Source organism: Desmodus rotundus, chromosome 9 (genome assembly GCF_022682495.2).
Source record: "Desmodus rotundus isolate HL8 chromosome 9, HLdesRot8A.1, whole genome shotgun sequence".
Taxonomy (NCBI): domain Eukaryota; kingdom Metazoa; phylum Chordata; class Mammalia; order Chiroptera; family Phyllostomidae; genus Desmodus; species Desmodus rotundus.
In genome coordinates, this window is record NC_071395.1 from 92,721,764 (window position 1) to 92,748,451 (window position 26,688).

At 36.7% G+C, this 26,688-nt stretch overlaps 1 protein-coding gene and 1 pseudogene across 4 annotated transcripts in view; one reads left to right on the forward strand and one right to left on the reverse strand.

Annotated features, from left to right (window-relative positions):
- BRIP1 (BRCA1 interacting DNA helicase 1) overlaps positions 1-26,688 on the forward strand; it is a 134,347-nt gene that overhangs the window by 52,735 nt on the left and 54,924 nt on the right. For all 4 annotated transcript variants that reach the window (XM_045182520.2, XM_053911817.1, XM_053911818.1 and 1 more), the window contains exons 13-15: positions 1,280-1,441; positions 16,438-16,597; positions 17,543-17,664. In XM_045182520.2, coding sequence (XP_045038455.2) covers positions 1,280-1,441; positions 16,438-16,597; positions 17,543-17,664 — 444 coding nt within the window. The remainder of the gene's footprint in view (positions 1-1,279; positions 1,442-16,437; positions 16,598-17,542; positions 17,665-26,688) is intronic.
- LOC112316616 (U6 spliceosomal RNA) lies at positions 23,375-23,487 on the reverse strand (annotated as a pseudogene).

Sequence of the window (26,688 nt, forward strand, 5' to 3'; positions counted from 1 at the left end):
ATACCTGTTACATTGTAAGGGGTGGAGCCTTAAGTATTTACCAGGGTGGGGCAACCCAAGTCACTGAGTTGTGGTACTGTGTGTGGGGGAGGGGTCAGAGAGGGAACAATGCCCCTTGCTCAGCTCTTGGCCTACTTTTCAGTCACTTCCCCTGCTACCCGTAAGCAAATTGGGCCCTTCTGGTGCTGATTCCTGGGTGGGTGGGTTTGTCTATGTTCTAGGACCCTGTGGGTCTCTCCAGCAAATTCTCCTGTGAGGCTGGGAATTTCTGCTACCACAACAACCCCCACATATTTTTATAGCCAGAGGTTTTGAGGCTTTAGTTTCCCTCACTGGAACCCTGGGTTGTGTGGTCTGTCTTACTCCCCCATTTTTCCTCCTTGCTTATCTGCACACAAACGTGGGACTGCCTGGTCCTCCAGGCGCTGCCTTGCCTCTTGTCCTCTTTGCCTGGCTGCTGGTCTCTGCCCCTCCTACCGGTCTGTATGAATGTTTCTTCTCTACCTCCTTGGTGTTAGACTTTCATACAGTTTGATTTTCTGGCAGTTCTGATTTTTTTTTGTTTTTAAATTTGTTGTCCTTCTTTTGGTTGTTCAAGGAAGCAAAGCTTATCTACCTGCACCTCCATCTTGGCCAGAAGTCTCATACATCATTTCAAAATACAGTACTATTACAATTTTCAGCAATCTGAAGTTTTTGTATTGCCTGTAGATTACTAGTAAAGTTTGTTCTTTCTCTGGATCAAACGAACTACACTGAGATTAGAACTGTATGAGTTAAAGGAATTGCATAGAACGGTAAAATTTGGTGGGCTTGATGTTTTATGACTATAGGTCACTGAGCATCCGTGAATTTGTGAAAGAGTAGTTTCTTTCCTAGCCGAGTCTTAGAAACTTGCCTGTATGAGTTCATCCAGCCCTCACCTCTAATGTTTTGGAACTCTTTCTAATTTATCCACTTCATTTGTCCACGTCACCCAACAAAATTCTGTTACATGTTTAATTGTGCAAAACTGTTTAGGGAATAGATAAGTGAAACCCTTTTTGCTTTCATCCTAGGAGAATTCAATGATCTGCCTAAAAGTAAAACTTCTATAAATGAAATCTCTATATAATTATATAAAAGTAATAGAAAAAACTCCAACTATTTATAAATAAAGTGCCTCTAAACTTGTTGCTTGATCTTCTTTTGACATGTAGGTAATTAAAGCTCCCAACTAAATGCTCTTTTGCCTGCCTAGTCTAGGCATAACTTTAATACTGATATATTTATATTCTAGGTTTGGGTTGGCACCATTGGGTCAGGCCCCAAGGGTCGGAATCTCTGTGCTACCTTCCAGCACACAGAAACGTTTGAGTTCCAGGATGAGGTGGGAGCACTAGTGTTGTCTGTGTGCCAGACTGTGAGCTGCGGCGTTTTGTGTTTCTTGCCATCTTACAAGGTAGGGGGATATTTATTTTTTAATTTTATTATTATTATTTTTTAACAGTTTATTTGTATTATATTTTTTTCCATTACCATCCATCACCCTTATATCCTCTTCCACCTCCGCCCCCTCCAGCCCCCCCTGCAATCACCACGGTCATGTCCGTGTCCATGAGTTCTTTTTCTTTTTGTTCAGTCCTTCCACTCCCCAACACCCCCTCCCCCGACTGCTCACCCCAGGCTGTCACCCTGCTCTCTATCTATGAGCCTGTCACTATTTGGCTTGTTAGTTCAGCTTGTTCATTATATTCCACAGATGAGTGAAATCATACGGTATTTGTCTTTCTCTGACTGGCATATTTCACTTAGCATAATGTTCTCCAGGTCCATCCATGCTGTCTCAAAGGGTAAAATTTTCTTTGTTTTTACAGCTGAGTAGTATTCCATTGTGTAAATGTACCACAGCTGTTTTATCCACTCATTACTGATGGGCACTTGGGCTGCTTCCAAATCTTGGCTATTGTAAATAACACTGCAATGAACACAGGGGTGCACGTATATTCTTTTGAATTAGTGTTTTGGGTTTCTTTGGATAAATTCCCCAGAAGTGGATTCGCTAGGTCATAAGGGAGTTCCATTTTTAATTTTTTGAGGTGACTGCAGACTGCTTTCCACAGTGGCTGTACCAGTCTGCATTCCTGCCATCTTTTGCCTTTAAAAAATCATGTGGGATCACCATGATAAGGGCCAGAAGCAAGGCAGGGGAATTACAGTTTTCTAAACATCTTATATTGTTTTCCTTATTTATTGATTGAGACTGACTGATTGTTCTCTCACTGTTTTACTCGGCAGTCTAAAAGACTAAAATAGTTTTCAAGCAATGTTAGTTATATACCCTCGTAAGGGGATAATTTATGCATATGGGATTTTTATTTTTAGGGGCAACTTGATATTCTCATAGTTGAAGAGAAAAGCAGCATTCTTTCTCACTATCATAAATTACACTTTTGAAAGTTTCAGTAATCTGAATCTAAAGTCAGCTTTCTTTGTAGCCTGTATACTCATGTATCCGGCTAGAAGAAATGATTTTTTTCTTGTTTTTAGACTCACTCTGATTCTTAATATTTTCTTCAGTTAAATTGAGTTATATATTTTAGTCCTAATATTCAAAGAATTAAGACGACATATAATTTCTGAGAATATATTTAGCAAAATCAAAGCTAAGCCCTGGCTCATGTGGCTCAGTGGATTGAGTGCCATCCTGTGAACCAAAGGGTCGCCGGTTTGATTCCCAGTTGGGGCACGTGCCTGGGTTACAGGCCACGTCCCCAGTAAGGGGTGTGCAAGAGGCAACCACACATTGATGTTTCTCTTCCTCTCTTTCTCTCTGCCTTCCCCTCTCTCTAAAAATAAATAAATAAAAAAAATCTTTAATAAAAAAATCAAAGCTGAATTCTAATGTAGAGAGGTGGCCATTTTTTCCCCATATGAAGTTATATGTGTTAGGATAATAGTATAAGCAATATGTTTGAATGTAAACATTGGGTTTGTCTTTTCTACTGTCTCTCCATCTATATACATACTGCTGTGGTTTGAGTGTGTCCCCCCAAATTTTATATGTTGAAGTCCTAATTCCAAAGGTGATGCCATTAGGTGGTGGGGCCTTTTGGAGGTGCTTAAGTCATGAGAAAAAACCTTTATGAATAAGGTTAATGTCCTATAAAAGAGGCTCCAGAGAGATCCCTTGCCCCTCCCACCATGTGAGGACACAGCAAGAAGGCGCCAGCTGTGAACGAGGAAGAAGGCCCTCACCCAATGTGACCAACACTAGTGCCTTGATCTTTGACTTCCCAGCCTTCAGGACTGTAAGCAATACATTTCTGTTGTTTATAAGCTCCCCAGTTAGGAGTATTTTGTTATAGCAGCCTGAATGGGGCTAAGAGACATACTTTGTTAGCTAGAGATGCAGTAATTAGTCCTCCTGTAGATAGACTAAAGGAATTGTTTTTAGAAGAAATTTAATCAGATTGTTTTTTTTATTAGGATTTCTAAAAATAAAATGGACGTAAACATCTTAAAAATTCTTAATAGAAAGCAGTATTTATTCCTGAGTGTGAACATCTACACTCAATAGTTGTATTAAGGAAAACCAATAATTAAGCCTGGAACTAAAGTAAAGCAAAATCTCAACACATTAATAAAACCTTTTATATTTGCCAATCACAGTTGTAAAAAGTGAGCCAGGAAGTGCCCAGGTGAGTAAATGAACAATTTCATTTTTTTGCTAGGCTTCAAAGACATAGTGAGAGTGATTCTTTATATGCTAGGAACCAGCGTGGTATGCTTTTTTCTCAGTATGTATAGAGGAGAACCAAATCTCATGTAAGTTACTTAAATGGACAATAATATAATTGTCAGGGAAAAAGTTACCGTTGAAAAGAAAACAGCCTGTTTGTTGAACAACACACCACACCTTCCGGTACCAGTGCTCTCAAGTGATTTAATGTTCGTGAGCCAGTTTAGTAGTTGAAAACATATTCCAATTGTTGACATATTGCGGAGAAATACTATCACTTGATAGAAGGAAAGTAATACTCTGCAAATAAGTGGAATGTTACCTCCTAATTTAATTTTTTGGGACAGATATAACAGTATTAATTTTATAGTTATTGAAATTGACTATTGCTTATTGGGTGACTTTAGAAACTGTAACATTTAAATATACTTTTTTTTTTTAAACAGATTTCTAGTATATTGCTTGGATATTAACTCTATAATACAAACAAAAATTTCCCCAGTTTTTCACTTATTGAATTCATTATTGTAATTTTTGAAGCTTTTATTATTTGTTATCAAGTTGATTCTTATATATAATTAAATAATAATAAAATGATTATAGTGAAAAACAATAATTCCCTGCCTTGCGCTTCCTCCTTTCCAGTTCCACACCTCAGAGGCTCCTCAGATCTTTGATCTATTCCTCTCATTATTTATTTTTATTGTGGTAAAATATGCATAACATAAAATTTATCATTTAAACCATTTTTTAATCCTCACCCAAACTTATGTGTTTTACTGATTTCTAGAGAGAGAGAGGAAAAGGGAGGGAGAAAGGGAGGGAGGGAGAGAGAGAGAAGAGAAATATTGATGTGAGAGAGAAACATCAATGTGAGAGAGAAAGTGACCCATCAATGGATCAGTTACCTCCCATATGCACCCTGACTGGTGATCAAACCTGCAACCTAGGTATGATTCCCTGACTGGGAATCAAACTCACAACCTTTTGGTATAAGAGACGATGCTCCAACTAATTGAGCCACCTGGCCAGGGCTTGGTTACAACCTTTTTTAAAAAAACGATTTATTTTAATTTTTATTTTTGATTTTAGAGAGAGAGAGAGGAAAAGGGAGAGAGACAGACAGACACATTCTGATTTGTTGTTCCACTCAGTTATTTATGCATTTATCAGTTGACTCTTGTATGTGCTGTGATTAGGGATCGAACCTACAACCTTGGTGTGTTGGGACGATGCTCTAAACAACTAAGCCACCCGGCCAGGGCCTTGGTTACAATTGTTAATATTCATGTATAGTTAATCTTCGTAATAGTGACCAATGGACTTTTTTGGGGCTTGACATTTCAGATTGGCAGTTTTTGAATTTAAGTAATTTTGGGTATTGTCTAGTGGAAAATAACCTTGATGCAATGGTAGCCTCCGAACACCCTTATCAGGGTATGCCAGAAGTAATGGGACGGAGAGAAGCTGGCAAGCCAAAAATTAAGGTGCTTGAATCACATAGTTTATTGAATAAATTTAAAACACACTGAGCAAAGGAGAAGAAGAGTTGAGGGAACACATTTAGGATAGAGTCCAAGTGGGTGGAAGGATCACATTATGTAAATCCTGAGTTACGGATTTCTCTGTTACATAAGATTTCCTTGTAGATAGTGTGTTTACAGACTAGAGATGAGGTTTGAGCAAGATGATCCAGTAGATGGAAACGCTCCAGACGAGTGGCACACACTTTTATTAGAGAAAAGTAGGGGCAAGTGCGTTTGGCCACACCTGTAGTTCCCCAGTTGCCCTGCTGGGCAACTGTGGATTTTATCTGCCTTACTCATGCAGAGTATACATGGGTCACGATGGGTGGCTAAATTAGTATTTCATGAATATTGAGTGTTTTTTGTGACTCAGATGTGTTTACTATGTCTTGAATTTTTGGTGGTCTGTGCCTATATAGTATATCTTCAATATTAAGTGTTCCCTTGATTCATCCATTTCCTTCTTTATGTGTTCATAAATACACACTATACTTATTGTATCTGTTTAACGTGTCTTACAGGTTTTCAGCTTCTAGCTATGCTGTAAACATCTTATGAGTTTTACCCATCCATTTGGTTTCTTGTGTTTTATAGTAAAATTTGAATAATCTCAAATATGCAAGTACAGATGTGAATTCTCTTAGTCTCTTGCCTGCGATTTTAAGGTGCCCGATACTTATGATTACCACATTTTTAAACTTTCAAAAGAGACAGAACTTTCTGTAGGAAATAGTGAATGAATGGATAGAGCTCATACCAATGCACCAGTGTTTGCCATGGTACAAAGTACCATTTCTGAGGAGTTTTTAGTTGTAAAATTAGCTTCACTTGCCTGGTTGAGATAATGTTAGCTTGAAGATGGTATAACTAGGAAGTCAGGGTAACATGACAGATAGTGAGGGAAAAACATCATCAAGGAAGACTCTGCAGATAGCAGCTCCATGTAGAAAAGGCTATAGGTCATGTCTATTTCTTTAAAAAAAAAAAAAAAGACTTTTTTAGAGCAGTTGTAGGTTCACAGTAAGATTGAGTAGTCAGTGGAGAGAGCTCCCATGCACCCCCTTCCCCCAACACATGCATTTCTCTGACATTATCACCATCACTCTCCAGAGTGGTACGTTTATTATATTCGATGAATTTATGTCACCTAAGTCCATAGTTTCCATTAGGATTTCTCCTGGTGTTATACATTCTATGAGTTTTTATAAATGTATACTGACAGGTATCCACCATTACAGTATCACACATAGTAGTTTCACTGCCCTAAAAAATCCTCTGTGCTCCATCTATTCATTCCTCCCTGTCGCCAACCCTCAGCAGCCGCTGGTCTTTGTCCTGTCTTCGGATGGTTGGAATCATCCAATATGTCGCCTTTTCACATTAGCCTCTTTCACTTAGTATTATGAATTGAAAGTTCCTCCATGTCTTTTCTCAGCTCCATAGCTCTTTTCTTTTTAGTGCTGAATATTATCTTATTGTCTGGATGTACCAGAGTTTCTTCGTTTACCTGCTGAAGGACCTCCTGGTCGTTTCCGTGTTACGAATAAATGTGCTGTGAACATCCGTGTGCAGGTCTTTCTGTTTTATTATCCCATCATCCTCGGTGATTCCGTCTTTCTTCTGTTTTCTTCTTTTAGTATTTTTAGCATTATTAGAAATAGTTGATAACTAATAATGGCTAATTACGGAATGATTTGTAAGATATTGAAATAGTTGCATGTTTTAAGGTATAAGAAAAATAATGTCAGTAAGATCCCATAATAAATCTTAGAATTATAAAAGAATTCTGTTAAACTCTATGGTCATTGCAAAATACAATTGGGTTTTATCCAATTTTTACAGTAAATTTTTGCTTGTTTTTTGGGGGGGGAGGAGTTTTCTAAGGAAAAATGGTGAAATATCAATCTTTACAAATAGTTAGAAATGTTTAAAATTGAAAAATGGGTCCATCAGACTCTGATAGTATACCAAGGTTTAAAAACCTTTAGTATTTTTTTGTTTTCTCAAAGATGAAGCTTGAAATCTTTTGCATTGCCTAGAAGCATTGGTTACTTTTCAGGTTTACTCCTAGCACGCCCCTAACCTATGTATACCTTTTTAAAGACACATTGCATTATGAATGCCTTGAACCACCATGCATTTTCATATCTACCTATGTGTGGTAGGCAGAATTCTAAGATGGCCCCCCAATATTCCTGACTCTGGTGTGCATATATCCCTCCCATTTATTCAATCAAATACTAATCTAGGTACTGCTGTGAAGGTATTTTGCGTAAGAAATCAGGGGGTTATAAGGGGACTAAATGGTAATGGAAAAATACAATAAAGATTAAATAAAAGGAAGGAAGGGAGGAAAGAAGGAATTAGTTGACTTTAAGATAGGAAGAGATTTCTAGTTAGTCCTGATCTGATCACAGGTGATGATTTTGGCAGAAGACGAGGTCAGAGAGACATGATCTAGCTGGCCTGGAAGAAACCAGATGTTCATGTTGTAAACTGACTGGTAGGAGAGGTGGGGCACGTGGCAAGGAATTGCAGGTGGCCTGTAGGAGCTGAGAGCAGTTCTAGCCAATAGCTAGCGGAGAAAAAGGAACGATAGTCCTATAGTTAGTAGGAAATGAATTCTTCCACATACCAGACCTTGAAAGAGAACCCCAAATCCCAGGTGAGATCTGCAGCTCCAGAAGATACCTTAACTTCAGCCCAGTGAGACCCTGAGCAGAGAATCCAGTTGTGTTGTGTCTGTTGTGTCTAGTCTTGTGATCTGCAGAAACTGCGATAGAATAAATGGGTTGTTTTTATGCTACAACTTTAAAGAAAACTAAGTGCTACTAGAACCGTCTTGTGGAAAAAGCCAAAAGAACTTTTGGGTCAACTCAATTATAATACTGGTGCATTGACCTCATTATAGTTTACTTTAATTATTAGCCTTTTAATACAGGATAGAAAGAAAATGAGTTGAGTTGAGTATTTTGGGGGGGGTTTTGCATACAATTTATCTACTCAGGTAAGGAATGAAACATATAGATGAATGTGTGACTAAATTTATTTGTTCAGATTTCTGCCAATATTTAGTAAGCTGACACTTCTTAACTCTAAAGTAGCAAAACTGGTCAGATATATGCATTTAACCATATGTTTTCTTCAGACACTGATGAACTTAACTATGTTGATCAATCCAAAGAAATTCAGAATTTGTGTTTTAAAGAGTCGGGAATGTATTCCATACTTACCTAGCTATTGGATCTTTATTGTTTTGTGTCCAAGAGATTTCAGCAAAGTAGATTATCATGAGGAAATGTATGAGTTATTTTTGAATTTCTATTTTATTTGAATTTTTTACATTGTAAGTATCATTGTGTATTTTTGTCAGAATGTATCAATAAATGACTGTAAATAAGCACCTCAGTATCAGTAGTGCAGCTTTTAACTTTTTCAGAGTCCTTGTTCTTTTAATAAAATTATGTGAGGGAATTTTCCTTATGAGAGGACTGTAGAACCTTTCATTTTTATTGGAGTTGGCAACAAGTAAGAGGGATCTAACTTTCACTTCATGTGGTATTCCTCCACAGTATTCTTCCTAGGGCATTACTGACTGCATCCAAATTCGTTGAAAGTTTGATCCTGAAATATAGCCGAGCCTCTTAAGGTGAAGGTGTTGAATCAGAGGTCACCAAATAGCTAGAGTATAGGAAGTTGCTTCAATAGAAATTCATACTTTTGGTTTTCTTATATTTTATGTTTGAATATAGCAAGAATTAAGGGTATATTCATTTTTACTGTAATTTTAAAAGTTATAAAAAACATTACTACTTTATTTTCAATTATTATTATTTATAAGGAACCGTATTTTATTCCTAACATGTGCCATCTATAGGCACATGTAACTGAATAAAAGAAGTAAACATTTCTTAAATACTAGTACCTCATGAAATAAATAGTGAAGAATCATCTACGGATGGAAAAATGTAACAGGTTTTACATGTAAGTAAGTTATGTGAAAAAGATTACAAAAGATGGTAGTCTGTTTAGGCGGGCCTATTAAAAGCATTAAGACTTGAGTACTGGCTATTAAAGTGAGTAAATGGCAATATTATAAAGTTAAACACATGCCAAAAAACATTTTCCAGAGGACTAGGATTGTAACAATACCATTAATGAGGGCAAAGAGGTTTTAATGCAATTTGCACTTTCTAAAGTTTCAAAAAGAGGCTTTGAGTCAGCGCGTTACTAATGCACCGAACATCTGGAACTGTGTAAAAGCCGTAGACAGTGAGCAAGTGCAGTGTTTCCCCGCTACGCTGCCTTCGAACGTCTGCCTCCCTAGTGAGACACCGGTTTTAAGAAGTTTGAAAAAGTAAAATGACAATAACCAGATAAGGAAATAACATTCCAAAGTGTCTTTTAATTTGTGAGATCTGACTTAAAAAAAAAAAAAAGGTCTCTGAGTTTACCAAATCCAAGTGAAATGATGTGAACACCAAATCATAGGTTAAGTCATCTATCATTCTGTGAGGACTAGTCTCTCAGTGTGCGAATAATATTTGTTCTTTATGAGCTAAGTAAGCGATTTTCTAACAGACATACTTCACATTTCTCATACACGGTAGGTCATAAAACCTGAGCGATGGCTCTGTGTCCGGTCCTTCCCTGCAAGGTATTTGACTTTTAGGTACCTAGTTGGGATACTTAAGAGAATTTAAAAATCACTTGAATTTTGTGTGTGTTTAGTTTTTTGCGTGATTTCTCTGGCAAGGAGTGTAATTAAGATGTGTAAATGTGAAGTCTGAGTGCCCCCTGTGGTGGTAATGGAAAGGCCGTAGACACAAACATTTTTGTTACCTCAGACTGAAAATTTGCTATAGACTATTTTCATCAAAATAATCCGTATTTTTTGCTACGTTTTCTAAATGCAGTAGGAAGCCATTTGAGGCTTTAGACTTATTTTAAAGGGGTTATGCTGGCTTTGGTATGGAAATAGAATATAGGGAGTAAACTGACTAGGGAAGAGTCTACCACAATAACTCACGTGGGAGATGCTGCTGCCTTGGACCACTGTGGTGGCAGTATTTTTGGAGTCTAGATGTATTTGAAAGTAGTGCTAGCCGGATTTGCTGATTGGATGTGCAGTATGATAGAAAGAAGGAGCAAGTTTTTCTTAGTGGGCTTTTTTCTTTATATGTAGTTACTGCAGGTCAATCTCACCTATGTGCATTTTTTAAAAAGATTTTATTTACTTATTTTTAGAAAGAGGGGAAGGGAGGGAAGGAGAAAGGGAGAGAAACATCAATGTGTGGTTGCCTCTTGCACGTCCCCACTGGGGACCTGGCCCGCATCCCAGGCATGTGTCCTGACTTGGAATTGAACCAGCGACCCTTTGATTCGCAGGCCAGCACTCAGTCCACTGAGCTGCACCAGCCAGGGCCTATGTGCATTCTTTCAGTAACATTTATTGTCTTGGTTTCTCAGTTTATAATTGATTTCTGGTCTCTCCTCTTAGCGCCACATTCTGAGGGAAAAACTCACTTGTGTGTGTCTCCTCTATTCTCAGTAACCTACAACAACACAACTTCACTCATGACTAGATGTGTGGGTTTTACACATCAACCAATTCTTTGACCTCAGCTACAATTTAATTTAATTCTGACACTACCCACCTAGAGATAGTATCAGATCCCACAGGTTAAGGGCTCAGTCCCACAAGACTGCCTCTACTTCCAATGCCAATCTCAGACTCAGATTGTATCTGTGCTTCTAACTTACTGGCCCTAGATTGGAGGTTCCCATGATCCCTGCCTTGGGTTCAGTTAATTTGCTAGAATGGTTTACAAAACTTAGAGAAGCATTGGCTTACATCTACCAGTTTATTATAAAAGATATTATAAAGGATACAGATGAACAGCCAGATGAAGAAGTATATGGGGTGAGGTCTAGAAGGATCTCTAGAATCATGGGAGCTTCTGTCACCATGGATTGAGTGTTTCCCTTCTTCCCCCAAGCATGTGCAGGAAGCTCTCTGAACTCTGTGCTTTTGGGTTTTTATGGAGGTTTCCTTACGTAGTCACGATTGATGAAATCATTGTCCATTGGTGATTGATTCAACCTCTAGCCCTTCCCTCCCTGGCAGTCAGGGATGGGGCTGACAGTTCCAACCCTCTAATAATGTGGTTGATTCTCCTGACATCCAGCCACCATCCTTAGGTTACTTGAGGACTGTCCAAAAGTCTAATTAACATACACTCAGGTGTGGTTGAAAGAGACTTCTTATAAATAATTTCGCCTTTATGGCTCTGAAGCTATTTTAGGATCTGGGAACAAAAGATGTCCCTACAGCTCTTTTGCTCAGGAAATCCTGAGGGTTTTAGAAGCTCCGTTCCAGAGTAGGGATAAAGACCAAATATATATTTCTTAGTATCAACCACAACATAGTCATACACTCAATGTCAGATTAACATATCTGAGAGTCTCAAAGCCAACAAATTTGTAAACTTTCCTCATGATCCTGGCTGTTTTCCTCTGTTGCCTTTATGAGTGAATGGGTACCACAATCTGTGTTTAGATTAATCAGAGGGTGTGATCATTTGAATTTTGATACCAGGTCAGCCAAAAAGTCTGTTACTTTTTTTCCCCATAAAATAAAAGGCACATTTTTCATTTTCACCAATAACTTGGTTGATTTGGATATTTTGAGCATGTTGGCTGTCTTCCACGTGGTATAACATTGACTGTTCTCAATTAATGTCCCGATTTGATCACTATCAACTTCGGCTGGTCTACCCAAATGTGGAGCATTGCAAGGAGGTGGGGAGGGCTGGGGTGGTAGGGAGGGGTGGGGGGGGGAGGCAGAAAACTATACTTGAACAACAATAAAAAATGTTTAAAAAATTCACCAATTTTGATGTTTCTTTTTAAATGCATGCTGATATGACAGCTGTCACAATACAGTCCAACAAAATTGTTTCGAATGAGGTAAAGACAACTAAGCACTACTAGAGCCATCTTATGGAAAAAAACCAAATGAATTTTTTGGCCAATCCAGTATTTTATAAACTGCTCACTTTCTCTACAACATTATTTTTTAAAAGGTGCAGTCATGACTCACATATAAATATAAAGTGAACATCTGTCAGAGTGAATTCAATTAATTGATTAATGAGGGAATGAATAGATGTTAATTAAGGCTGATTCAGAGAGCATTTAAAGGAGCTGTGTACTTATGGGCAATTAAATAAAGGAATGGAATATAAGATTGCCTGCCTGGATACAAAACTGGTTAATGTACAACAGGCTAATAAACTGCAGCCTTTGGGGTTATCTGTTCTAGGCAGAAATTATTTACATTTCTACTGGACAAAATATGTAAGTTCAAATAATTTCAGTAAGTGTAGATCTTAACAGTAAACAGTGACTTCAGTCAAGTCCGTTTCCCTGTATAATCCTAGGATAGGTTTTTGCCTGTATATGAAATGGAAAGGTTGTGCTGCATATTTTTCCTCCCTCTCAAGTTTGCGTAGTTTTTTTTAACACTTTCTAATTTAAGCTGCATTCATTTCTGGATTACAGTATTAGTAGCCTAAATGTACCCATTCTTAACTCTCTAATTCACCAATATTAATATAAAAACAGTATTGTTTTTAGTCCTTATATTTTTAAATTGTGAAATATAATGTGTGTAATGTATAAACTTAATAGGTACATTTCAAATAACAGTAAAATGAACATCTAAGTATTGACCACTCAACAAGGAGTAGAATATTGTTCCTACATTAGAAGCTCCCATGTACCCCTGCACAATTATATCCTCTCATCCTGGAAGATATTAGTGCTGCTTATTTTTTTTTAAGAAATGTTTTATATACGCGATTAAGTAATAATTGTTTTTGACCTTTGTATGAATAAAATCATTTGTATGTTATCTATCTGTAATTTGCTTTTTAAACTCAATACCTACAGATTTCTGTTATTCTCATTGGTACATGTGTTACTAATTTATTCATTTATACTACAGTATAGTATGTATTTATTTTTGTGCATGTGTGGGTGTGTTTTATTTTCAATTTTTAAAATGGTAAAATATACATAACAAAATTTGCTGTTTAACTATTTTTAATTGTACAATTTAGTGTTATTAAGTATGTTTACAATATTATACAACCATTACTACTATCCATTTCCAAAACATTTTCATCATCCCAATTAGAAACTGTATCCATTAACAATAACCCCTTTAATATGTTTAGGAAGTTCTATTCCTAGTGTAAGTGTTTTTGTCATAAATGGGTGTTGAATTTGTTGAATGCTATTTCTGCGTCAATTGAGATCATGATAATGATCTTACCCCCCTTTTTTTTGTTGTTGACGTAGTACATTACATTGATTAGTTATTATATGTTGAACAATGCTTGCATTCCTGGAGTAAATCCCAGTTGGTCACAATGTATTGGGTTGGCCAAAAAGTCACTTAGTTTTTTCTGTAAAATAAAAGATACATTTTTCATTTTCACCAATAACTTTATTGATTTTGATAATTTGAGTATGTTGGCTATCTCCCACTATTGGCCTCTAGTGGGTAGAGGCCAGGGGTGCTGCTAAACATCTTCCAATATGTAAGACAACTGAAATAGTTAGTTTTGAGATCTTGTTTTTAATTATGTGTTTATGGCTATAAATATCTTTTGGTTTTGTTTGTTTTTTGTTTGCATTTTACTAAAAGTATTTTAAAATTTCCCTTGTGATTTCTAATTAGACCCAGTTAAGCAATAAGAATGTATTGTTCAATTTCCTTACATGAGTGAATTTTCCACTTTTCCTTCTATTATTCATTGCTAGTTTCATTTCATTATAGTCAGAAAAACCACACAGTCCTTTTAAAATTTATTATGACTTGCATTGTGGCCTAACCTATTATCTATGCTAGAGGATGTCCCCTGTGCACTTGGGAAGAATGCGTATTCTACTTTGTTGGGAGGTGTGTTCTCTACGTGTCTGTTAGGTCTAATTAGTTTACAGTGTTTTTCAAGTTCTCTTTTTCCTTATTGAACTCTGTCTGGTTGTTATTTAAATTGGGGTGTTGAAGTCTTTTTACCATTATTGTAGAATTGCCTGTTTCTCTATTATATCCTGTTAATTTTTGTACCATTTCCTATGAGTGTTTAGATTCAGGCAAGAGAGAAACCAGTCCCTTGAGCAGCCCCCCTAAAAGTCTGCACATTGGACGTATGTTTCAGTCTTCTCTTTCTCTACTCAGGGAGAAGCCAGGAGTTGGAAATTGTTTCCTAGTTGCACCATGCTGAGCTGGAGGGGAGAGACTAAGCTGTGTAATGAATTTTCCTACCATCTTTGATGCAGTTGGTTTCCTACTCATCTGGGAGGCAGGGCTTCTTAACTGTTTTTCAAAAATAGTTTTTTTATTGTTCAAGTACAGTGGTCTCCATTTTCACCCCACCTCGGCCCCCGCCCCACCCATCCCCTCCTCCAACCCTCAGATTTACCCCCTTTGGCTTTGTCCATGTGTCCTTTGTACATGTTCCTTGGTGGACCTTTCCTTATTTTCCCCCATTATCCCTCTTCCCCTTCCTCTGTGGTTACTGTTAGTTTGTGCTTTATTTCTATGTTTCTGGTTATACTTTGCTTGCTTGGTTTTTTTTTTTGTTGTTGATTAGGTTCCAATTACAGGTGAGGTCATATGGTATTTGTCTTTCACTACCTGGCTTATTTCACTTAGCATAATGCTCTCCAGTTTCATCCATGCTGTCATGTAGGGGCTTCTTCTTTCCTTCTGCTGCATAGTATTCCATTGTGTAAAAGTACTGCAGTTGTTTTTTTCCCCATTCATTTACTGGTGGGCTTCCAACACTTGGCTATCGTAAATTGTGCTGCTATGAACCATTGGGGTGCATAGGTTCTTTTGAATTGGTGTTTCAGGATTTTTTATAAAAATACTTGGTTTGTTTATTGTTTTTGAACCAGTATTTCTGTTAGGGGCAAGGAGGGTCTGTTGATGCCCCCTATTGAATTTTTAAAGTGGAGATGTGAGTGGATTCATATTTTGAAAATATTGCTTCTGCTGAAATGACCTGAGAGTGATAGATAAGACCCAAGAAATCCATTCAGGAGACTATTGGAATAGATCTTCAAGAGATTATGATAGCGAGGACTGGGTTGGTGGCTTTGGACATGGAGAAATATTTAGAAGGACACAAAAATTAACAAGGTTTGGTAATAGATTTAATATGAGAAATTCCAGAGGACTTGTATTTTTTTCCCACTAACTTTGTATTACTGACTTTTTTTTTTTTAAGATTCCATCTATTTATTTTTAGAGATAGGGGAAGGGAGGGATGCTTCTCACATAGAAACATCCATGTGAGAGAGAAATATCCATCAGCTGCGTCTCATACATGCCTTGACCCAGGACCAAAAGCACACCCCAGGCATGAACCCTGGCAGGGAATCCAACCAGCAACCTTTCGCTTTGCAGGACGGCACTCAGCCAGCTGAGCCACACTGGTCAGGGCTTGACTCTTAATCAGAGTCGCATTGTTGTTAGACTATGTGGTTAATCTGATCAGGATTCTTTGAAATTTCTTGAAGATCCTTTTGTAGTCTAACACATGGTTATTTTTGTGAGTGTTCTATTTGTCTATATATTTTCTGCTTGTCCATCTGAGTCTCTGTTCATATATTTATTTGTATTTTTTAAAAAATATGACAAATTTTCAAACAGCTGCCTATGGATTAGGTAAAATGGTCTTAAAGAATTTTCATGTAAAGAATATTTAATTAAGAATATTACAGAACTTCACCTTAGGTTTTAAAAAGATAACTTAAAATTTGTCACCTTTGACAGAAGTCATTTTTTTCCTGCTTTTGAAATTCCCAAGACAGCAACAATAGAAGTAGTCATGGCAGCAGCAGTTAACATTTGTGGTGCCAGCATCGTTCAACGCTGTCCAGATCAGTTAATGAATTTCACCCAGTTAAATTGTTTTAACTGGGTTGACGTATTATGACATATTATTGTTTTCCTCATTTGACATATTGTTTTCCTCGTTTTGTAGAGGAGAAATATAATACACAGGAATGTTAATATATTTGCCACAGTCGTGTTGTAGCCACATTGGCTTTAAACAAATCAGGTAAGTTTGTTCAGTTGGACACACAAGAATTCATTTTCCCTTTCTTTTTCAGCTACTAGAAAAGTTAAAAGAACGTTGGCTCTTCACTGGTTTATGGCATAATCTGGAGTTGGCGAAGACAGTCATTGTAGAACCCCAGGGAGGAGAAAAAACTGACTTCGATGAATTACTGCAGGTGTACTATGATGCAATCAAGTACAAAGGAGAGAAAGGTAATTGGGAATTACTGGATGATCAATGAAAAAATATTTTTTACTATAAAATAAGTTGGTGCTGTTACAACTTTTTTGGTATTATCTTTCTGAATGAATTGAACTTTGAAGAATTGTATTTTATACTCCTGGGTAAAAAGAGATAAGTTAAAGAAATTCTTTATTTGGAGCTGTCTCCTATAAATGTTTTCACTTGGGGAAACATTCGGTTATTATTCTATAGTCTTCCCTATATTACCTACGATGTGTTGCGAAAGAAGGCAGAGAAGCATGCATAAATTCAAGTATCTTACTAGACAATGAGCCCTGCTTATATTCTATTACATAAAGTGAACTTGAGTTTTCAAAACATAGCTGAAGACTCAATATCAAAGTTAGAGCGTGTCCATAAGGAGGTTGACCAGAAGCACTAATAGCAATAACTTTCGAACAATGCAAGATCATAAAGATCTATAACATGATTGTAAATATCCTTGTATAATAGAGTGTTCTGTGTGTATTTTACATATTTTTCAATATATACTGATTCAATATGATATATTGTATAAATTAAGAGGAATTTAAATAGTTCTGAGAACTTTAAGGCTGGTGGTAATGGTAATGATTGCAGTTTCAATTTTTAAAGGTAAAACAGGTGGTTCACAATTGCTTAGTTCTTGTGCAAGTTGCTGCTCTTATGTGGTTTTACTGTTTGAGTTTCTGGGTGATAACACAGCTTTTAAGTTGGTTTCCTGCTACATTGCACCTAAGTGTAATTTTGTTTTCCTTGTTTATTTAAACACATTGAACTTTTTACGCTCTTATCTCATAATAGTTTTAATTTTGATTCTTTTAAGTTTGCTACTATGATTACTTAAAAATCGGAGCTTTTGAAAATGACAACAATAAGCAATTTTGGGGAATTTTGAGTGTGCTTTGAAAAATGTCTATTTTCTGTTGCTTAAGATGGAGCCCTCCTGGTAGCGGTTTGCCGGGGTAAGGTGAGCGAGGGTCTGGATTTCTCAGACGACAATGCCCGCGCTGTCATAACAATAGGAATTCCTTTTCCAAATGTGAAAGATCTTCAGGTAGGCCTTCAAAGTCTTAAGAAATTTTATTTATCATAGAAGTTGTTGATTTTGTGTAAAGTTAATTATATGTTTTTCTTGTATTTTCAGACATTTTATTGCAATTGTCTTGACTCATTGAGTGAGAAGGGTTTACTATTTTTAACTTACACTGTCTTTTGTTCAACAACAGTTACTTTCAAAGTGTGGCTCCAGGTCAGGAACATCAGTATCGCCTAAGAACTTGATAGAAATACATATTTTCAGGCTCCATCCAGACCTACTGAAACAGAAATTATGGACGTAAAGCCCAGCAATGTATTCTGTGAAGCTCTTAGCCACAGACTCACACGGGTCCACCATAGTTGTGGGGCCCTTTTCCTATCTAGCTGCTTTCTCCATTTAGCTTCTCCAAATTCTTCTCTCTTTCACCTCACCTCAGCAGGTGGTCAGCAGGACCACCGCATGCTGCGTATTCCTCAGTGTTCGGTACTTTCGTCAGGACATTTTACTCAGGAAGAGAGCCGAGAATCACGGAGTTCACCTAATGGATTTCCCTTATCTCTGAGATTAGTCCCCTGCTGCCTGGTGCCTACCCCCTGAAGGCAGTTGCTTTATCTATCCAGTTTTACAGTTAATTACAGTGGGAGGGATATTCCCAAACCATTTATTCTGGTCTTGGCCAGAAACAGGAGTTTTGCTTCATTATCACTGATTGTTTGCTAAACATTATATTTGAAAAATTATTTGTAGCAATAATTTGAAGCCAAAGATGATGTTATCTTCCATCAGGGAGGATTTTTGTTTACTTTCTATAGGCAGTTATCTTTACTGTTAATATTTTACTAGACACTTTGAATTATATAATATTAACAATAATAATCAGTGTTTCTCTGGTTAGTTCCTACTCTTTCCTAACCTCTGGACCTCCTCAAAATTTCTGAAAGTCCTCAAGGGGTGTATAATCCTTCCAGCCTACAGTCACTTGTGGCTTCCAGCACCTTTCTCCAGCTACCAGTACTACCATTGAGAGAGCTGATGGCCAGCCCGGGGTTCCAGTTCTAAAATGGCCAGTGCCGCCTTTGACGCCCACTCGAGAGCTGTTGTGTTCACCACCAACAGCCTTACTGCTACAGCCCACCGAAGCTGCGTGCTGCTGATGGCACTGCTGGTGGCAGCGGTACTGTCTCTTTTGTCTTATTTTTTTACCTTGGCCCTATCTTACTGCACTAATGCTGCTTTGTTAGAGTAGAAAGAATTCCTTTCTCCTTCTTTCTGAACCACACATTCTCCCAATGTCTTAAATACAGTTTCCCCCCTAAAACTAGCTGTTTCAATTTTGGCTTGAATATTCTCTCTTTTTTGGAGCTATACATGAGTTCTTGAGAGCTGGGAAAAGAAGATAACTTTGTAGCTAATACTAGTTTGTACTATATACAAAGTAACGAGACCTGAAAGGATTCATTTTAAACACATACTAGTGATTATGTCTCAGAACAAGAGAAAGAAATGCTGTTGAGGGTAGTTACCAAAGGGACTTCAGCTTTTTCTATAATGCTTGTTTATTTTAGTAAAAAATAAGGTTCGATAAAAGGGTGAACACACAATACAATATACAGAGGATGTATTGTAGAATTGTACACCCGAATACTATATAATTTTATTAACCAATGACACCCCAATAAATGCAATAAAAAATAATAAAAAAGAAAATATGGTGAGAATGTAGACATTTATGGTGTTATTCTTTCTAAATACTTATTAAATAAAATTAAATAAAATGTTATTTGTGAAGAGAAAACATTACATTTACCTTCTATTTTCTCTACCCTCACTCCCAACAACTGCGATTGTGGGCATTGTTATTATGCCAGTCTTGGGTTTTCAACATTTTACTTCCTCATGGTAAGTTCTTCCCAGGCAGCATGTCATTCTGTCATTCAAGAAACCTGACACCCAGTAGCCTGCTCTGACATTCCTCAGTAATCATCCTGCCTGTCATAGTTCTGCTTAACCAAATCCCAACTGTGTGAAACAGCAGAAGATTGAGTGAGGTCTGGGTGGGGAGGAGGAGACCCAAAAGTAGTCCAAGTTGCAGGGACAAGGGACAGGAAATTCTTTACTGGCAATACCAGATGTAAGGCAAGTATATTTCTTGTTGCTATATGTCTGGATCACTTCTTGCACAGAAATAATTTTAAAACTCAGTGACTTAAAACAACAACCAGGAGACACGTATCTATGGAGGGTTGCTTGGGCAGTAGATGATCTAGGCTGGGTGTGGCTGGGCAGTTTGCTCATTTCAGCTGGGCTTAATTACCCTGCTGTGGTTTGACCATTTTAGGTTGGATTCAACTGGGTAAGGTCTGTCCTACATTTGTATCTCATCCTTCATGGACCAGCAGACTGGCCAGAACATGTCATTGCAGTGGCAGAGATACAAGAGGGCAGGCTTGCCTGTATAAGTACTCTCACATTTATTAACCATTGCCCAAATCCTGTCACCTGTGCCCAAGCCCAAAGTCAGGAGCATGAGGGTAGTGGTGGTGGGGTGGGAATTCTCCACCACACTTGGCAAAAGATTTAGAATTAAGACTTCAAAAATATCCTGGCGTGTATTTTTTAAATAACTAAAGGATATTTGTAAGACATCCATCTAAAAGACTAATGTTTATAACCTTTACCAGTATAGGTATGCATTTTTTCTAATAATTAGGAAGACCTTTATCCTTCTTAATGGAAATTTGGAATTGACCAGAATATGGAAGTCAATGAAATATCTAATATCTGAAGTAAACCAGAGCATCATTATGAATGGTTTCTTAAAATTCATGAATACCAACCAAGTTATTGACTATTTATTTGTATACTACAATGGGATATAAAACACATACAAAGGTCTGAAATCTTAAAAGATTTTATTTATTTATTTTTAGAGAAGGGAAGGGAGGGAGAAAGAGAGGGAGAGAAACATCAATGCGTGGTTGCCTCTCACACACCCCCCTACTGGGAACCTGGCCCACAACCCAGGCATATGCCCTGACTGGGAATCATACCGGTGACCCTTTGGTTCACAGGCTGGCACTCAATCCACTGAGCCACACCAGCCAGGGCCAAAGGTCTGAACTTTTAATAAAGTTTATCTATTTTTTTGTTGTTATTTGTGCTTTTGGTGTCATATTTAGAAAACCATTGCCAAATCCAAGGTCATGCAGATTTGCCCCTAATGTTTTTTTCAAGGAGTTTAGTATAGTCTTAGCTCTTAAGTTTATTTATTTAAATTGGTATGACATTGGTTAATAAAATTATATAGGTTTCAAATGTACAATTCTATCATACATCATCTGTATATAGTGTACTGTGTTCACTACCTGAAGTCAAGTCTCCTTCCATCACCATTTATCTCCCCTTTACCCTCTTCTCCCTCCCCCCACCCCCTTTCCCCTTGTAATCACCATACTGTTGTCTGTGTCTGTGAGGGTTTTGTTTGTTTGTTTGTTTTGCTTAATCCCTTCACCTTTTTCACCCAGCCCTCCAACCCTGCTCTTCTCTGGCAGCTGTCAGTCTGTTCTCTGTATCTACGAGTCTGTTTCTATTTTGTGTGTTAGTTTAGTTTGTTCATTAGATTCCACAAATAAGTGAAATCATATGGCATTTGTCTTTCTCTGACTGGCTTATTTCACTTAGCATAATACTCTTCAGTTCCATCCATGCTGTCGCAAATTTAGGTATTTGGTCTATTTTGAATAAACTTTTGTATATGATGTAAGATATGTGTCCAGCTTTCTTATTCCCTTCAATTTGTATAGGTATCATTTAGTTATATCATGTTTTTATAGTTAATTCTGCCAATCTCTGCCTTTCAGTTCGAGGGAATTTAAGGTAATTTCTGATAAGGAAGGACTTACTTCTGCATTTTGCTGTTTGTTTTCTGAGTGTCCTAGGTGCTTTTTGTCCCTTAATTCCTCCATTATTGCCCCTAACCTTTATTTGTAGCAGTTGATTTTTGTTGTCCCTGTTTGTATTTAGGTGGTTTTTGTTGTCTCTATTTTGATTCCCTTCTTTCCTTTAGTGTGTATTTTAATTTTTTTAGTGTTACCTTGGGGATTACAAGTAATATTTTAACCTCTGTACCTCTTTTATATTGTTATTATCATAGATTGCACCTTATTACATTGTATGCTCGTAAGTATAATTTATAATTATTTTATACATTGCCTTTTAAAATCATATAGGAGAAAAAGGAGAGTTATAAACCAAAAACACTAGATTTTATATATATCTACGTAGTTATGTTTACCAGTGTCCTTTATTACCTCTTCAAGCACGTTCTACACTGCCTTCATTATATTATATTTTAGTGTTTACAGGTTTGTTTTATAATCTGTCAGATGGTGTCCTGTGAAGTTTGGACAATTTCTTAAACATCTTTGCATTTCTATAATTAAAATACTGCCTTGTAATATAGTGAGTGTTCAATAAATGTTGGTTTAATTAACAATTAAATATAAGTTCATTATTTAAGTCTCAAATATATATATTTATATGTTTAAATATATTAAAGTATTAAATATATATCAAATTTATTAATTAAAGTAAAAGTTAAATATACATTTAATATACTTATATTTGATATAAGTTATTAGAATAGTATTTGGTTTTCTTTGTTTTACTTGATATTGTTAAAAAACAACAACCCTTCATACATAGACACTTAATGAAGGCATAATAATGGTAATAATCATGATTAGGTGATAATGAGGACAGACATAAATATTAATATGACATAATGAGGCAATATAGTACATTATTATAATCATAAATCATTAAAGGAGTTACGGAAGGGAAATGCTCAATCCCAATAGCATTTACACTCTGTGTGATGCATAGTAGGGCATAGAGGGGGTAAGGTATCTTATATTGATTATACTGGCTTTCACTCAATTTTATATTAGTTTTTTATTGCTGTGTTATAAATTACCACAAACAAATTCACTTACAACAATGCACATTTCTTATGTCACAGTTTCCCTGGGTTAGGAGTCTGGGATTGGCTTAGCTGGATCCTCTGCTCGGAGTTCCACAAGGCTGCAGTTGCATCTGGGTCTTAGGGTCTCCTTCCAGGCTCATTCAGGATGTTGGCAGGATTCAGTTCCTTGAGGTGGTATGACTGATCCAGCCAGGGGCTGCTCTTATCTTTTAGAGGCTGCTCAGAGTTCCTTGCCATAGGCCTTCTCCCAGACCCCCTCACAGCATAGTAGGTTATTTCTTCAAGGTCAACAAGTTATTCTCTAGCTCCAGCCTCCTAAAATGGAGCCATATAACTTAATCACATGAGTAACTTCCCTGTACCTTTGCCTTATACTATAACCTAACCAGGGGAGTGACCGTCCATCAATCACCCTCGCCATTCTCTGTTGGCTGAAAGCAAGTCACAGGTTCTTCTCTCAAGGTGAGAGGATTATACAAGAATTCAAGACGTTCTGGGTTTGTCTGCCATATTCTTGTCTTCTATAAAATGGGATGGTGAATTAAATGATTTCCATAAATGGCTTTTCCAAAACTAACACAGTGCTTCAAATTAGTGGACCACAGATTAAGACTTATTGTCTACTTCTGCATTAATATTCAGTCTGTCATGCAAGAATAAGTCAAAGTTATTTAAAATAAGTGCAAACCTTAAATATTCTATCTTATGGAAATGAAACAGTCTGTTTCTGCATTATTTTCTCGTTGTTTCATTTGAATTCTTATTTTACGTGTCATCCTTGCACAGGGGCCAGGCTAATCTTCTCTGTATCGTTATCGTTCTAATTTTAGTATACGAGATGCGGAAGCAAGCACTGAATTCTTATTTTGAATGGTTAAGATTAGTGTCTGAGTTGGAAAAGTGATTTGAGTGGGGAAAAGAAGGCAATGACATTAATTTTATGATACTAAAATTTTTTCTTAAATTTGAGGCACAGATTATGGAAGTAAAAATTAAAGTACAGTTTAAAATACTAACTTAAGACTTTTGTAGTCTCAATTGCGGAGTTTGGCTTTTAGAGAAGCAGGAAAATGTGTGTTAGAGCCAAAAATATGACTTCTTTGGCTGTGACCAGGATTTCCTCTTCCCACCTTGGGGACTAGAAAGTAGAGGTAGGAAAATTTCATTTTGGAGCCAAGTGTGACTTGTTTAGTTCAAGTCATAATTTATTGCACATACCTTGGGGACCTGAAAATAAAGAAACCCACTATGAAATGTTGATAATGGGCCACTCTGAAGGGCGAGCATTAAGCTAAGTTTCCCGGTGAGGATTTTTTTTTCAAATCCACCTTTTCCAGATGCGTCTGATCATTCTATAAGGATATAGTTAATCTTGTATTAATTAAAAAGAAAACTTTCTGTGTACTAACCCAAAGTATTTGAGGGGCAGAAGAGTGAACCAAGGATTTTATATGATCAGATGTTGGTGGAAAAGTATAACTAAAAGAAAAGTTGTTTTCTTACAATGTAATGAAGTCACAGTGTAACAACGTTTCCCTGTTAGTGGATATCTAAAGAAATCCTTTAGCCAATTAGTATGATCTAAAAACTACAGAAGCCTTCAGTTTTATAATTCAGGCATCCCCATCTCAAATTGGTAGCATGGCCATAATTTCTGAGGCGGCATAAAGTACAATACTTAGATTTTAAAAATAGTACTTTATTTGTATTTCTTGGCAGAGTTTAGTTTAGGAATACAGAGAAATACTCTCCCTTCATGGGTATTGTGCCTTTACTTTTCTGAGGCAAAAATCATAAAACCATGGAATGTGGCTAAATTTTTTTGATTTTTATAATTGGTTTAATAAAATTTGATGGTAATATTCAATATCAGAAGGGCACCTACAATTATTAAATAATTTATTAAAATAAATAAATTTTATATTTTTGTACTATATTTCTTTAATAATATAGTATATTGAGTTACCAAAATCATTTCATTTAGAAACTATTTAAAATTCAGATAGTGATCTGATTAGTTTATCTTAGTATTGGCATATAATAACCATTATGAGTTCTTCTTTTAAGAAACTTCTCTTAGCTCTGAAGGTACTGAACTATTTGAGGATATTATTTTAATTTTGAAAAATTACATTCATGATTGAAAACTGTAGGCATCTATTTTAGTTCTGTTAAATTAGTTATTGACTTTATAACAAACACATTAATATATAGCCTTCCATGAATTCTTGGATTTTTATAAACCTCAGAAAAAGGCCTTTGCTTGCCCCAAAGGTTAACAGCATTAATAAAATAGAGTGTATATTAAACCAGTGCTTTCTAGTATCAAAATATTATTAGATGATGGCAGTATTAGAATTCTTAAATCCAACATTTCATTTTAAGGAGAGCGATATTGTTCTTTCATCTTTCTTGTTTTTACAACAGTGTAAATACTCAAGAGTAGGTGAATGAAGGCAAGGATGCAAGGGGCTATGGTATATCAATACGAACGATTTTGAAAACAATCTCAATAATTTTGAGTAAAGTTATATATTTCTTTTGAACCACTTTCATAATTGTATTAGTGATCTTGAGTGTTTTAGCATTAATTTATTTATTTGTTTAACAGACTTTTACTAAGTGCCTAATTTGTACTAAGTATAGTAGGTGCAAGAATGAACAAGTTGCTCTCTCTGTAGTGATACCTATAATTTTTTAATATTTTAAAATATATTTTATTGATTATGCTATTACAGTTGCCCCATTTTTTCCTCCCCTTTATTACCCTCTGCCCTGCACCCCCCTCCCACCAGCATTCCTCTCCTACCCCTTAGTTCGTGTCCATGGGTCGTACATATAAATTCTTTGGCTTCTCCATTTCCTACTCTATTCTTAACCTCCCTCTGTCTATTTTGTACCTACCAGTTATACTTCTTATTCCCTGTACCTCTACCATCTTTCCCCTGCCCCCTCTCAGCTGATAACCCTCCATGTGATCTCCATTTCTGTGATTCTCTTCCTGTTCTAGTTGTTTGCTTAGTTTTTTGTTTTGTTTTGTTTGTTTGTTTTTGGTTTGGTTGTTGATGGTTGTGAGTTTATTGTCTTTTTACTGTTCATATTTTTGATCATCTTTTTCTTAGATAAGTTCCTTTCAAATTTCATATAGTAAGGCCTTGGTGATGATGAACTCCTTTAACTTGACCTTATCTGGGAAGCACTTTGTCTGCCCTTCCATTCTAAATGATAGCTTTACTGGGTAGAGTAATCTTGGATGTAGGTCCTTGCCTTTCATCACTTCAAATACTTCTTTCCAGCTCCTTCTTGCCTGCAAGGTTTCTTTTGAGAAATCAACTGTTAGTCTTATAGGAACTCCTTTGTAGGTAACTGTCTCCCTTTCTCTTGCTGCTTTTAAGATCTTTTCCATATCTTTAATCTTGGCTAATGTAACTATGTTGTGCCTTTGTGTATGCTTCCTTGGGACCATCTTCTTTGGGTCTCTCTGAACTTCCTAGACTTTCTGGAAGTCTATTTCCTTTGCCAGATTGGGGAAGTTCTCCGTGATTTTTTTCAAATAAGTTTTCAATTTCTTGCTCTTCTTCTTCTCCTTCTGGCCCCACTATTATTCGGATGTTGGAATGTTTAAGGTTGTCCCAGAGGTTCCTAAGCCTCTCCTCATTTTTTGAATTCTTGTTTCTTCATTCTGTTCCGGTTGAATGTTTATTCCTTCCTTCTGGACCAAATCATTGATTTGAGTCCAATTCCCTTCCCTTCACTGCTGGTTCCCTGTACATTTTGCTTTATTTCACTTTGCATAGCCTTTACTTTTTCCTCTATTTTGCGACCATACTCAACCATTTCTATGAGCATCCTGATTACCAATGTTTTGAACTCTGCATCTGATAGGTTGGCTATCACCTTGTCACTTAGTTCTTTTTCTGGAGTTTTGATCTCTTTTTTCATTTGGGCCATATTTCTTTGTCTCGGTGAGTCTGTTCTTTTGTAAGGGGTGGAGCCTTAGATATTTGCCAGGGCGGGGCAACCCACTTCGTTGTGTTGTGGTACTTTATGTAGGG